Consider the following 14163-nt stretch of genomic DNA (forward strand, 5'->3'; position numbering starts at 1 on the left):
ACAATGCTGTGTACTACTCCCTTCACAGAACATCGTAAACTGGCTCTAACCAGAATAGAAAGAGGAGTGGGAGGCCCCGGTGCACAACTGAGCAAGAGGACAAGTACATTAGAGTGTCTAGTTTGAGAAACAGACGCCTCACAAGTCCTCAACTGGCAGCTTCATTAAATAATACTCACAAAACACCAGTCTCAATGTCAACAGTGAAGAGGCAACTCCGGGATGCTGGCCTTCCAAAGGTCTGCATCAGTGGCTTGTAGGTTATTTGTGGAAGCCAGGAGATGGTAAATGTGTTTATGTTAATTACCAGCCAATTACCATGAGACCGGCCGTTATTATTTTGACAATCACCGGCTGGCAAAAGTTTGTGACCGCCACAGCCCTAGTCTCTCCAGAGATGTTCAATCAGGTTCAAGTCTGGGCTCTGGCTGGGCCACTCATGGACATTCAGATACTTTTCCCAATGCCACTCCTGTGTTGTCTTGGCTGTGTGCTTAGGGGCATTGTCCTGTTGGAAGGTGAACCTTCGCCCCCAGTTTGAGGTCTTGAGGGCTCTGGAGCAGGTTTTCATCAAGGATCTTTCTGTACTTTGCTCTGTTCATCTTTCCCTCGATCCTGACTAGTCTTCCAGTCTCTACCGCTGAAGAAAATCCCCAAAGCATGATGCTGCCACCACCATGCTTCGCTGTAGGGATGGTGTCAGGTTTCCTCCAGACGTGATGCTTGGCATTCAGGCCAAAGAGTTCAATCTTGCTTTCATCAGACCAAAGAATCTTGTTTCTCATGGTCTGAGAATCCTTTAGGTGCCTTTTGGCAAACTCCAAGTAGGCTTTCATGTGCCTTTTACGAAGGAGTGGCTTCCGTCTGGCCACTCTACTATAAAGGCCTGATTGGTGGAGTGCTGCAGAGATGGTTGTCCTTCTGGAAGGTTATATATACAGTTGAAGTCTTAAGTTTACATACACTTAGGTTGGAGTCATTAAAACTTGTTTTTCAACCACTCCACAAATTTCTTGTTAACAAACTATAGTTTTGGCAAGTCGGTTAGGACATCCATTTTGTGCAAGTAATTTTTCCAACAATTGTTTACAGACAGATTATTTCACTTATAATTCACTGTATCACAATTCCAGTGGGTCAGAAGTTTACATACACTAAGTTGACTGTGCCTTTAAACAGCTTGGAAAATTCCAGAAAATTACGTCATGACTTTAGAAGCTTCTGATTTACATAATTTGAGTCAATTGGAGGTGTACCTGTGGATGTATTTCAAGGCCTACCTTCAAACTCAAAAAATAGCAGACCTCCAAACTTCAAAAAATAGCAGACCTCCAGAAGTCTGGTTCATCCTTGGGAGCAATTTCCAAACGCCTGAAGGTACCACGTTCATCTGTACAAGCAATAGTGCGCAAATATAAACACCATGGTACCACACAGCCGTCATACCACTCATGCCGTCATACCTCTCCTAGAGATGAACGTACTTTGGTGCGAAAAGTGCAAATCAATCCCATAACAACAGCAAAGGACGTTGTGAAGGTGCTGGAGGAAACAGGTACAAAAGTATCGATATTCACAGTAAAACGAGTCCAATATTGACATAACCTGAAAGGCCGCTCAGCAAGGAAGAAGCCACTGCTCCAAAACCGCCATAAAAAAGCCAGACTATAGTTTGTAACTGCACATGGAGAAATGTCCTCTGGTCTGATGAAACAAAAATAGAACTGTTTGACCATGATGACCATCGTTATGTTTGGAGGAAAAAGGGGGATGCTTGCAAGCCGAAGAACACCATCCCAACCGTGAAGCACGGGGGTGACAGAATCATGTTGTGGGGGTGCTTTGCTGCAGGAGGGACTGGTGCACTTCACAAAATAGATGGCATCATGAGGTAGGAAAATTATGTGGATGTATTGAAGCAACATCTCAAGACATCAGTCAGGAAGTTAAAGCTTGGTCGCAAATGTGTCTTCCAAATGGACAATGACCCCAAGTATACTTCCAAAGTCATTGCAAAATGGCTTAAGGACAACAAAGTCAAGGTATTGGAGTGGCCAGCACAAGGCCCTGACCTCAATTCTATAGAAGATTTGTGGGCAGAACTGAAAAAATGTATGCGAGCAAGGATGCCTACTAACCTGACTCAGTTACTGTACACCAGCTCTGTCAGGAGGAATGGGCCAAAATTCACCCAACTTATTGTGGGAAGCTTGTGGAAGGCTACCCAAAACATTTGATGCAATGCTACCAAATACTAATTGAGTGCATGTTAACTTCTGACCCGCTGGGAATGTGATGAAAGAAATAAAAGCTGAAATAAATCACTCTCTCTACTATTATTCTGACTTTTCACATCCTTAAAAATAAAGTGGTGATCCTAACTGACCTAAGACAGTGAGTTTTTCCTAGGATTAAATGTCAGGAATTGTGAAAAACTGAGTTTAAATCTATTTGGCTAAGGTGTATGTAAACTTCCGACTTCAAATGTATATTTATATATATAGTATATCAATGTCACAAATGTATCGTTTGTACAGTTCTTTAATACAAATGTAATTATTTGTCACGTTTGACTGTGTAAAACCTTGCGGTACTACTTTTTTCTATGAGAGTGATGCGGATATATCTCGTTTAGGAAAAAAAAACATGATTATTTGTCTCTGAAAAGAAACTGTCAAGTGATAGATTTCAAACAAACATGTCTGTGATTTAACAATGCATGGTTAGATGTGTGGAAAAAAAACGTAATTCCCATAAAAGAAAGCGGATTTGCTAACATTTCGGAAAATGTATATATAGTGTTTTGGAAACTCTTCAATTAGGAATTACTATCACAAACAAAGTGGTATCAAACAGCAGTGGTGCTTAGGAATGTACCATACAAACATGACATGAGTACTTAAACACAGCGTAATTCACGGCCTACATTTTCTATCAAAAGCAAAAATTGGTCAAATGCTACTCGAACACCAGAAGTCTTTATTCATGACTGTGGCAGGCGGCTACAATGCATCATCTGCAGAATCCGGTAGCGACACAGATTTGACGTCTCAGTGGAGAGTTAAGTGGATCATGATGCCAGTGTGCTTAATGATGTTGTGTTCAACCCTCACTATGCATCAGAGCTGGGAAACAGGCCACTCCTGCTGCGGGAACCTCACTGCCTTCTCCCCTTTCTCATTGTTCATAAGCCTTACTTGCCTTATGTCTTGGAGTTCTGCTCCAGGCTTAAATCCAGGGGGGAAGATGTGTTAATACCAGAGTGTGCTACGAGGAGATAGACCTATTCTCTTACTGCTTGTTTGAGCCTAACTACTTGCACTCTAACTGGCCCTGAGATTTGATTAATGAAATAAAAGGACATTTCACTAGAAAAAATGAGAGTGTAGAGACGGACCTCTCTAAATCGTTTGGCGTGGTAAAAGAGCTAGACTTAAAATGAGGACGCTACAACTACCCAAAGACACAGGCGGGTTAGCTCTACCCAATATGCTGAACTTCAATTGGGCATGCCATACCTTGCATCCATTTTTGAATGAATGCCAGACTATCTCAGGGGTGGGACACAGTCTCCAGAAGCATGGGGCTGTGCACCTATGGCGTTGTTAAGTGTTCTTACTCGTAATAGTAAACAAATACCATCAAACATTTTGAATAACCCTGTGATCTACTGTACAGTCCAAATGTGGCTGGAGCTGATGAACCCTCACTGGTAGGAAAGGTATATCCTCATCACTGATAGAAGCAATAGAGCATTCCCTCCAGGATTTAACAACAGTATCTTCGACTCATGGCTCAGCAGAGGAATCAGTTACTGGAGACCTATACTCAAACAAAGTACTGATGTGTTTTACACAAATCCAAGCTACGTTTGGTATCCCGCAAATGCACTTTTATGGTTTCTTGCAAGTTCTACATTTTATTTCGGAGTGACATTAAATTACCCCTAGATGGGTCGTTGACGGGTCCAGTTGATAAATGCTTCCTCCAATTCAGACTCAAAGTGTTATATCTCTTACTTTTATGAGTCAATTCATACTTGGGATAAATACAATATAGATAATGTATTAAGACTCTGGGAGAGGGACCTTGAGATGGGCAGCATGGATCTCATCATGCAACACCACATTCTCTTGTTACAGGATCAGAGAAGTCCTGTACAAACTCCTACACAGACAACATCCCCAATGTGTTTAAAATACAGAACAGGACTTGGCACATACATACACATACAAATGTAATACTTCCAGGTCAACAGTAATATTAATTCCATTGCGAAGCACAATTTCTCCCCTTTCCAGTAAAATCAATAACGAGACCTCCAGGCTGCCCGTCTCTGCATGATAGAAGAAGGCATTGGCGAAGGGGGAAGCGAAGGCTACTGAGTGATAGTGAAAGGGAAAGGGGAATATATGCTGTGTGGGGGATACAGCCTTTTTCACGCAATTTGTTCAACTTATCGCCTCTAAAATGTCAATAAAACACTATAAAGAGTTTATATAATGTCTCATTACATACCTACTTGAAGGTTTGTGTCGAATTTGAATAGGGGGTTTTAGAGCGGCGCGAAAGTTATCTTCTGAAGTGAACTGCGGCCGCCACGGCTTTCGAGAGTCGTGATGGCTCGCAGTGATGACGCGACAAATGTACTGTTGATTGAATTAACTATTGACGAGCTCACAAGTAATTCACTTTTTCACTCACCATTGATAGTCTTGATAAATAAATAAATAACATTAAATATATGAGTTACACAAAGTAGGAAACTTTATTTTGAGAGGGGATGAATTGTGATTCTGTTCAAAGAGAGAGATGAAGGAATATAATGTTCCTTTATATAATGTTAATGAACAAAGCATGGGAATGATTAGGGTTCATATTATAACTTCCAATAGCGCGAGATAAATACTTTTGTAAACTACTTAACGCTTAGTAAATTACTGTATGACGCAACAATATTATTGTAAAAAGAAATGTATATAACAACTAACCACAGTTGTAACAACAACTCACCTCTGTCTTCTCACTCCATCACATACACTGAGTGTATATGAACACCTGCTCCTTCCACGAAATGTGCAATAACGTTATGTCGGATTACATGAAAATGATATTCACATTTGTTAGTCCATCCCCTTGGCACTATCTTTATGAATGATTTTGCATGAACACACACACACAAAAAAACGATTTTAACTGTATTATGAAAGGAAATGCCTGGAAAGGGAAATACCCAACAACAGCCCAAGAAACAGCACCGTTACTCCCCCGAATAGCTACAGGCTGCTTATGAGGATGTGATGGCTGGGAGTAGCCTGAGGGAGGTGGCTCATACCTCCTGTCAGTACCTGTTTACAGGGATGCCAATAAACCAAAAACATTCCATATGATTCACAACTATTGCAGTTTGGTGACATGCCGTATTTTAGGGAGTTTTGTTCATTTTTCTTCACCTGTGCACAATCAAGAGCAGAAAGAGAGGCACGCGCAGGAATGCCGCCTCTCAATTTGGGGGTAGAGCGTGTACTTTGCAAACAACTTTAACAGATAGCACACGTGTTGAACACACAGCTCTAGGGAATAGGCATTTCAAAACGTTAATAACACTGCAAACTTGAGAGCAACAAAATGAAAGCTCTTTGTCAGCAGGTGACGGGTTTGATCAGAGTTTGGCACAGTGGTATTCTTTTAAGATTCTACACATCAAAGTCTCATGCAATTCATTATTGATTGATTCAGTGTTTGTGTTATTGATGACCACATTGCTATTAGCACTCTACTCGTGAAAAATGTGTTTAATATTGGCCATAATAATATTAAAACGAATGCTCATTGAAACGAAAATCATGAATAATGAAGGTTTCTTACAAGTGTATAAGGTTAAGCATGCTTTAAATCTGCGAGATAAACGCTACCTCTGGTTCCCACCAGACGCGGTACGGCACACAATGGGTCGCATAATGCCAGAGGGGTCCGTTTTTTTTCATCTTTGCTCGAGAACTATTGGTCCACTGCTATGTCAACGCTCGAATAGAAACGTAGTTTACAACCCAGGTTTTGATGCCAACACAGCCTCTACAGTCCCATTAGCTTTCATTGCAGCCTTGTTTGAATGCCTCGGTTATGCAAAATGTGTCCGGGACACTGCAAGGTTTTAGCAGGATGAAAGGAAATGAAAACATTTATACTAAGTGTGGCAGCTGATGCTAGAGCATTTGCCTAGAGATTTCATTGACCTGTTAGAGAGGGGCAGAGATGATGAGGCTTGGCCCTCGAAATGTCAACCTTATCTCAGTGTAAAGGGAGTGAGGGGATGCCGATATGTAAGCTTATTGGTGAAATGTGAGGTGTGTATCTGTGCAGAGAGTTGGGTAACTATTTGGAAACTGTATTTTTTTCTCTCTTTTTTTGCCCTTTCTTTTTTAATGTTTTGTTTTGTTATTGTTACACTATATTGTTTCTGATTGTTACACCATTGTAACCTATGGTAACACGCCGACAGAGATGGTTGCCTCACTTCAGGTCCTCAGGAAACTATGCAGTTATATATAGTGGCCCTTATACATAGTTACTACACTGTAATATCTGTAACTGTTTTTGTAACCGAACCAATCAGAGACTTAACTACTTTATTAATAACACATCGTAATAATACAAAACAATTCATCAGCATGCGGGACGCTTTGATCAGTTGCACAAATTCTCTCGTTCACTTTCGCTTGTAAATGTTCACACTCACCGAAAATTACATTCTGTAGCTACTAGCTATGCTTGTATAACTTTATGAGCTGGATTTGCCTGTCTTTGCAATTACTTTGTTCCTTTTCATTTGTTAGCATTTAGCTAAAAGTGTCCATATGATTTTGCTATTAGTTTGTGCTACCTTTGTTAGCATTCTGGTAATAGATGCCCAATTGGCTTTTCTTGCGTTTTAGCATCCCCTTGTGTGCTCTGCCGGTAATACTGTAAATCCCGGGATGAGAGAAGGACAGTATGACAATATGAAAATCTGGATACCGCCCAAGCCTAATGCTTACACATTCTCTGTGTCACATGTCAGGAAGGGAACTGATGCCAATAGTCTATCAAATGAAATGTAATTAGTCACATGCTTCGTAAACACAGCATGTGGGACACACATACTGGGTATGACCAAATAATATAATTTTTTTCCTGAAGTGTGAGCTGGGATTATGTCCCATCACCAAATATGAAATAGGACAATAATCTGATTTATGAGTCTACATATTCGTTTAACCGTCGCCACCTGGTTCTGTGAAATGAATGAAATGAAATGAAACTTACTTGTGTGGCAGTTCGGGTGCCAGAATCACCCTGTGGCTTTAGTAAGAACTGCCATTGAATCCGTTGAAAATACATGGTCACTAACCACAGTTTTTATGCGAAAAGTCATATAAGAAAAAATCACGACAGCTGTGATGGAAACAGTAAACAGGAAGTTTCGAGAGTAATTTTATAAATGCCGACAGATAATTGGTTTGTTCCACATGGTGGGATCCATGAGCAAAATGTGTAGAACAATCAGAAGAATGAAAGCCCCATTAAATACATTTAGGATGTACAGTATTTGTTTCCACCCTAAGGTCATGCACTATTCATGAATCATATTTAGCACATTTATTCTAAAAACATAAAATTCCGTCAAATACTGTCATACCGTCATACCGTCAAAGATTTGAAAAATATTGTGATTTTATATTTTGTCAGTATCGTCCAGCCCTACATTATTGAGCTATTGATTGTTACCTAAAATCCTATGAATGATTTTCAACTCAGTAATTCCACTAAATGTTAATAATGCACGTTAAATCTGGAGTTTGCAACAGAGTGTAACGGAGGACATTGGAGCCAGACAGCCCTTCACTGAAAAAGTATCTGTATGTGTTCACCCAGCCACAATACTAGTGGACCTTGTAACAGCGTCTGTCAGCATTCATTTCAATACCATTTCATTGACTTCCCTTACATTAGTTTTGCGTTTCATACATACCTAATTCTCTGTGATTATTTTCAACTGATTTTACTACACTCTCGGTGAGTAGTAGGCCTACTCGTGTACGCTTTCCTGCCCTTGCCCAGAAGTGCTTTGATCAAAGCTAGTGCCTTGAATCTGTCTCGCATGCATCCGTGATTGTAACAGTTGATTAGCCCACAATGACCAATGTTTAATACGTTGTATTTAGAAGTTAGGATTCCATAATGTTTTCAGACAACAACTAGGATGACTTTCGGGCACGTTATTAGGTTGCGTTACACCTTTTGACATTCTGATGTGGCATGGAACCATATAGTTATCCTAGCCATGTCCTCCTTTTTCTTTTAGGATCAAATGTTCCAGAACACACCCATTTGGTATGGTCGTAAAGACTCCAGAGAATAGCCTATATGGCTTTGATTTTGAACAGTGGATGAGACATTGTCTCTTGCTGTCTGCACATTCACACTCTGCAAATAATATCAACAGTAATTCAGTAAAACAGCCATGGTCCTTTGGTCAGAAGCCATGAGCAACACTCACCAGCGATTGAAAAGCCTAGCACTAGTGGACTGAAAAGCGCACGAGGAAGAGACGTGACCTTGTAATTTTCATCTGAAATCTTAGTGTAATATTTGAATCATCATTAGGCCTCTGTCTCTGATTATAAGGTATTTATCCAAAGGGGTTATGGCACGGTGTGTGACTATAGCGCATGGGTTATACAGTCTTCGTAAGAGACTTCTGCTATGTGCTACAGTGGTCCGGTGGTAACACTCCTGTCTCCATGCACAAATATGACTCCCCTTGGGGACCGGGGCTCAATCTCTGTGTGCTCTTTTCTCAATGTGACTTCCCTTCACCTCTCTCCCACTGTGTCTAATTTGTCTGTCAGCATAGCATCCAATAATATGAAGAGAGTGTTTCTCCACTTTCCTTTAAAAAAAACGAGAGGGTCTGAAGAGAACCTCCCCCAACTTTTTTTTCTCTCTCTCCTCGTCAAGACCAGTATGTAGGGAATCTAGTTTCAGGTGTTTCTTTTACGTTAGGATATATCTCCTTATGCAAGCACACAGCCCCATGCTGTGCCCTACTTTATGCATCACTACCAGTGTATATACAGCTGCCCTTCCTCTCCCCCCTCTCTACTCTAACACCCAACACCAACACCCATTTTCTCATCAAACAACATGTAACACACATGCAGAGTGCCATACATCAAATTGCCATGAGTACCACATGATTTGTACAGTTAGACGAACAATGTTGTTTCGACAGCGACTTTTCAGAATGTTCACCTCTAAAGTAAGTTCAGATACAACAGCTGTCATGAGATGAGGCGAGATAAAAACTTGCCCGTTTTAGAATGTTGTGTTGCATAACAGCTGACTAAAGACGGGGCATTCAGATCAAGGAGAAGAGACGTTCAGTTGAGACCGTTTCCACGGTAATGGCACCTCTTTTCAATGACGTGATGAAACTTTAAAACAAAGTTGCCACTTGTTGTAAGCAAAGTGTTGTAGCAAACGAGTGTTAAGAAATATACGCACCAGAAACAGGGTACACTTTGTGACTTGTCAGATAAATATCAGCAATCTACAGGGTAGGATCTTTATTTGAGCCAGTTTGCTACGGCAGCAGTTTCCTGTAGCAACAGGAAATGTGAATTATTATGTGGATTATAATTAATGGATTTTTTTGTTGTTGTTGGGTTTGACACAATTAACATAAGGGCAAATCAAGACTGACATTTTAAAGTGGAAATTACAAACTTTTAAAACCTCCAATACACTACAAGTTTGCATTTTCTGCAGGAAAATTCTCAGCAACAAAAGAGTGATCAAATTAAGATCCATAGCTAAAGATTTGACATGTTGAATCTTGGAAACTCCAGCCGACGACATGAGACGTTATAAAACTAGACCGCTCAGATCAAACAAACTATGTTCTCTAACTACAATTCCTTTAGACCCGTCGCATCAAGTTGCCTTATGTACCTCATATACCTTATGTATAACGCGTTGTGGATGTAGCCTACCGGTTCTTCCACATGCTGATGTTCAATTATGTGCGCTGGTCTGCATCAGTCTAACGGGTTGGAACATTTGGCATAGAAAACCACTGGCTGACACTGTCCCTTTGTGGTCATCTGTGAGGATGGAAACCTGGTCAATGTTGACTCACTGTGCAGCTGCCTGACCTGTCTAAGTCAATGAGCCACTCCTGACCAGTAGCTACTGCCAATACTGTACTGTACATTGCCAACACCATGCAATTAACTGCTTTACTATTATACTTGAATAATCAATGTTTGTAAACAGTTAAGTTGAGTTGAGCTCCATATCCTTCAATTACAATTGTCAAAAATGTTTTTTTTTTATTCCTCCCCACACACAGCTCTACTGTCTACTAAGATAATGAGGAAGAGGAAGAACTGGAAACCTCGGGAAGTCTCTATGAAAGCATTGGAGGAGCTGTAGTATTTGACTCAATGGCGAAGAAGGGCCGTACCAAGGGCGAGAAGCCCGAAGCGCTCATCTCTGCCCTACAGGCGGCTAACGAAGATCTCAGGTCCAAACTGACTGACATTCAAATAGAACTGCATCAAGAGAAATGCAAGGTAGGCCATTTTGTAACACTACGTTGCATGTAAATCGTTCCTTCTCAAATGCACCTGTCACAGTGGGTTTCAACTGCAGATGAGGTGTGGCATTGAACGTCTTACTTATAGTCACTACACACCACCTTTGACATACAGCTCGCTTTCAACATTTTACAAGGTTTTACCTAGATGTACAGTGATGTTTTGAGTTATATATTGACCTGGTCTGGCTGAGGTATACCCCCTTCACAGTTGGCACACAGTAGATGTAGGCTATTGCTGTTGTTGTGCATTCACCTGCTCTACGATGGCAGATCGAAATCTCTGCTTGGTCCTATCTGCCATTATCTGTTGTTTTGAATTATATTTGACACTGTAATTACATCTTTTTATCTACGTAATAGGTGCTAAATGAAGAGAATGGCCTCAGGCTGTCTGTAGTATCTCTCTAACCTTGCTGCTTTTATGGTGTTGACCCAGTTCTCTTTGTCTCCTCTCCCTCTCTTCCCGGGGCCTAGGTGAGTAAGTTGGAGCGTGAGAAGGTGCAAGAGTGCAAGCGGATCCGGGAGCAGGAGCAGCACCGGCACACGGCCACGCTGACAGAGCAGCGAGCCAAATGGCACGAGGAGAAGCAAAAAGAGCTCCAGGCACTCAGGGAGAACCTGGTCCGCCAGCACGAGCAGGAGCAGGCCCGGGTGGCCAAGATCAAGGACCAGGAGAACCAGCGGCTCAAGGCGGCGCTGAGCGCCATGCGGGACGGCAGCGGAGAGAAGGTGCGCACGGCGCTGACCCTAGAGGCCAAGGAGGAGGCACGACGCTTTTTCGACGTGGAGAGGGTCAAGCTGCTGCAAGAGATCTCGGAGCTCAAGCAGAACAAAAAGCAGACGGACGAGGCACTCAGCACCATGATTCAGGCGGATAAGATGAAGGCCGGGGATCTGCGCTCCGAGCATCAGATGCATCAGGAACAGATCTCCAAGATCAAGTGGGACAGCGAGAAGGACATCCGCAGACTGGTAACAACTGTCTTGACTGGAGGATGGGTAGAGGGTAGAACAGAGGGTCTGATTGTGGATACATGTCTTGCTGAATACCAGACGTAGCCGTAGCTGGTCTATACATCTCATTGCTCCATACAGATAGTTGGCCCAGGAAAATGATCTGTCAGAGAAGTTCTGAGCAGCATATAGAGTAGTTTAGTAGAGTCTCGGTCTTTTGTGATGGAGTGATGTCTCTATGGATTACGTCATACCAATTATGCAAGTCTGCAGAACATTGGGGTCGTTCCACCAATTTGGTGCCAAATTGTTATATTCTATCATGAAGAGCACATGTTCAACTTCATCAAAAACAAGTTTTCCCATCTCAAGAGGTTAAATAAAAAATGGTTTATACTAAGTGCTTATTACAGTAAGTGCCAAATAAAGTTACAGGGTTGACCATTTCTTCTTAAATCAGCCATACATCCCCTTGTTACAGGGGGAATGGAAGCTTGTTGTGTGCAACAGGGAGTGGCAATTTATTGCAAGCTTCATCCCCAAAAATGATTTTTTTAAAACATATCTATGGGTAACAGGGTGGATGTGTTATGCTTGACCCACTCAGTTTTCCACCATAAAACACCATCAAATTGCCAAAAAGAGTAGAACAAGCTCATCTGCTTTTACTTTATGATTTGACTATTATATGTTTAATGTTGGTTATTTCAAAAATAATTTTAAAAGGAATAGTTTCACCATTTTAAATTGGGAGTTAAGTTCATGTAACAGGGTGGACATTAAAATGAGGGATAGATGTACACTACCGTTCAAAAGTTTGGGGTCACTTAGAAATGCCTTTGTTTTTGAAAAGAAAAGCACCTTTTTTTTGTCCATTAAAATGACATCAAATTGATCAGAAAGACAGTGTAGACATTGTTAATGTTGTAAATTGCTATTGTAGCTAGAAGCTGCAGATTTTTTATGGATTATCTACATAGGCGTACAGAGGCCCATTATCAGCAACCATCACTTATGTGTTCCAATGGCATGTTGTGTTAGCTAATCCAAGTTTATCGTTTTAAAAGGCTAATTGATCGTTAGAAAACCGGCAGAGTTGCAAAGAAAAAGCCATATTTCAGACTGGCCAATAAAAATAAAATATTAAGATGGGCAAAAGAACACAGACACTGGACAGAGGAACGAAGGCCAGCATCCTGGGTACTATTTAATGAAGCTGCCAGTTGAGGACATGTGGGGCGTCTGTTTCTCAAACTAGACACTCTAATGTACTTGTCCTCTTGCTCAGTTGTGCACCGGGGCTTCCCACTCCTCTTTCTATTCTGGTTCGAGCCAGTTTGCACTGTTCTGTGAAGGGAGTACTACACAGCGTTGTTCGAGATCTTCAGTTTCTTGGCAATTTCTCACATGGGATAGCCTTCATTTTTCAGAACAAGAATAGACTGACGAGTTTCAGAAGAAAGTCTTTGTTTCTGGCCACTTTGAGCCTGTAATCGAACCCACAAATGCTGATGCTCCAGATACTCAACTAGTCTCAAGAAGGCCAGTTTTATTGCTTCTTTAATCAGGACAACAGTTTTCAGCTGTGCTAACATCATTTCAAAAGGATTTTCTAACCAATTAGCCTTTTAAAATGATCAAATTGGATTAGCTAACATAGGAACACAGGAGTGATGGTTGCTGATTTGTTACTTTTATTTAACTAGGCAAGTTAGTTCAGAACAAATTTTTATTTTCAATGACAGCCTAGGAACAGTGGGTTAAACTGCCTGTTCAGGAGCAGAACAACCTTGTCAGCTCAGGGATTTGAACTTGCAACCTTTCTTTCTTGGTTATTAGTCCAACGCTCTACCCACTAGCCTACCCTGCCGCACCTGATAATGGGCCTCTGTACGCCTATGTAGATATTCCATTCAAAATCAGTCGTTTCCAGCTAAAATAGTCATTTACAACATTAACAATGTCTGCACTGTATTACTGATCAATTTGAAGTGATTGTAATGGACAAAACATGTGCTTTTCTTTCAGAAACAAGGACATTTCTAAGGGACCCCAAACTTTTGAACGGTAGTGTAAATGAATCACTAATCACATTAAATAAATAATGATCTTCAGAAATGACTTTAACAAAGCAACAAAATAACCAGGGCTTTACAATGATGGTGAAAACTTTGAGTAGGTTTGTGTTTAAGTGGTTTAAAATCTTCCTATAAGTGACGCATGGTTGATGGAGGGCCATGTCAATATGCTGAATTTGATTGATTTATTGAATTCTCCATGTGGTCTATATTGAAAGGTACTTAATTTAATACAAAAAGGCTTTACAAGTCAATATTGGTGCACAATTTCTACTTCAAATATCAGGGATGCAAAAGGCACTCATTTCGTGGAATGATCCATTGACCTTTTCTTGCTAATTGTGATGGTCATCATCAAATGGCATATGTTACACGATATGATACATCATTCTTTCACATGCTACTCTTTTGCAGGGGTCAAAGTAAGCCAATACGTTCCGGTATGGAGTACCTGACAAAACATTGTGCTGGTACAGCGTACCGCTAAAA

The 14163-nt window shown here is 41.0% G+C and overlaps 1 protein-coding gene across 4 annotated transcripts in view; it reads left to right on the forward strand.

The window, feature by feature from the left end:
• LOC112258106 (janus kinase and microtubule-interacting protein 2-like) overlaps positions 1 to 14163 on the forward strand; it is a 37342-nt gene that overhangs the window by 4229 nt on the left and 18950 nt on the right. For all 4 annotated transcript variants that reach the window (XM_042327048.1, XM_042327050.1, XM_042327049.1 and 1 more), the window contains exons 2-3: positions 10394 to 10616; positions 11117 to 11614. In XM_042327048.1, coding sequence (XP_042182982.1) covers positions 10488 to 10616; positions 11117 to 11614 — 627 coding nt within the window. In that variant the 5' untranslated portion in view covers positions 10394 to 10487. The remainder of the gene's footprint in view (positions 1 to 10393; positions 10617 to 11116; positions 11615 to 14163) is intronic.

The sequence above is a fragment of the Oncorhynchus tshawytscha genome, linkage group LG09, assembly GCF_018296145.1.
Source record: "Oncorhynchus tshawytscha isolate Ot180627B linkage group LG09, Otsh_v2.0, whole genome shotgun sequence".
Lineage (NCBI taxonomy): Eukaryota > Metazoa > Chordata > Actinopteri > Salmoniformes > Salmonidae > Oncorhynchus > Oncorhynchus tshawytscha.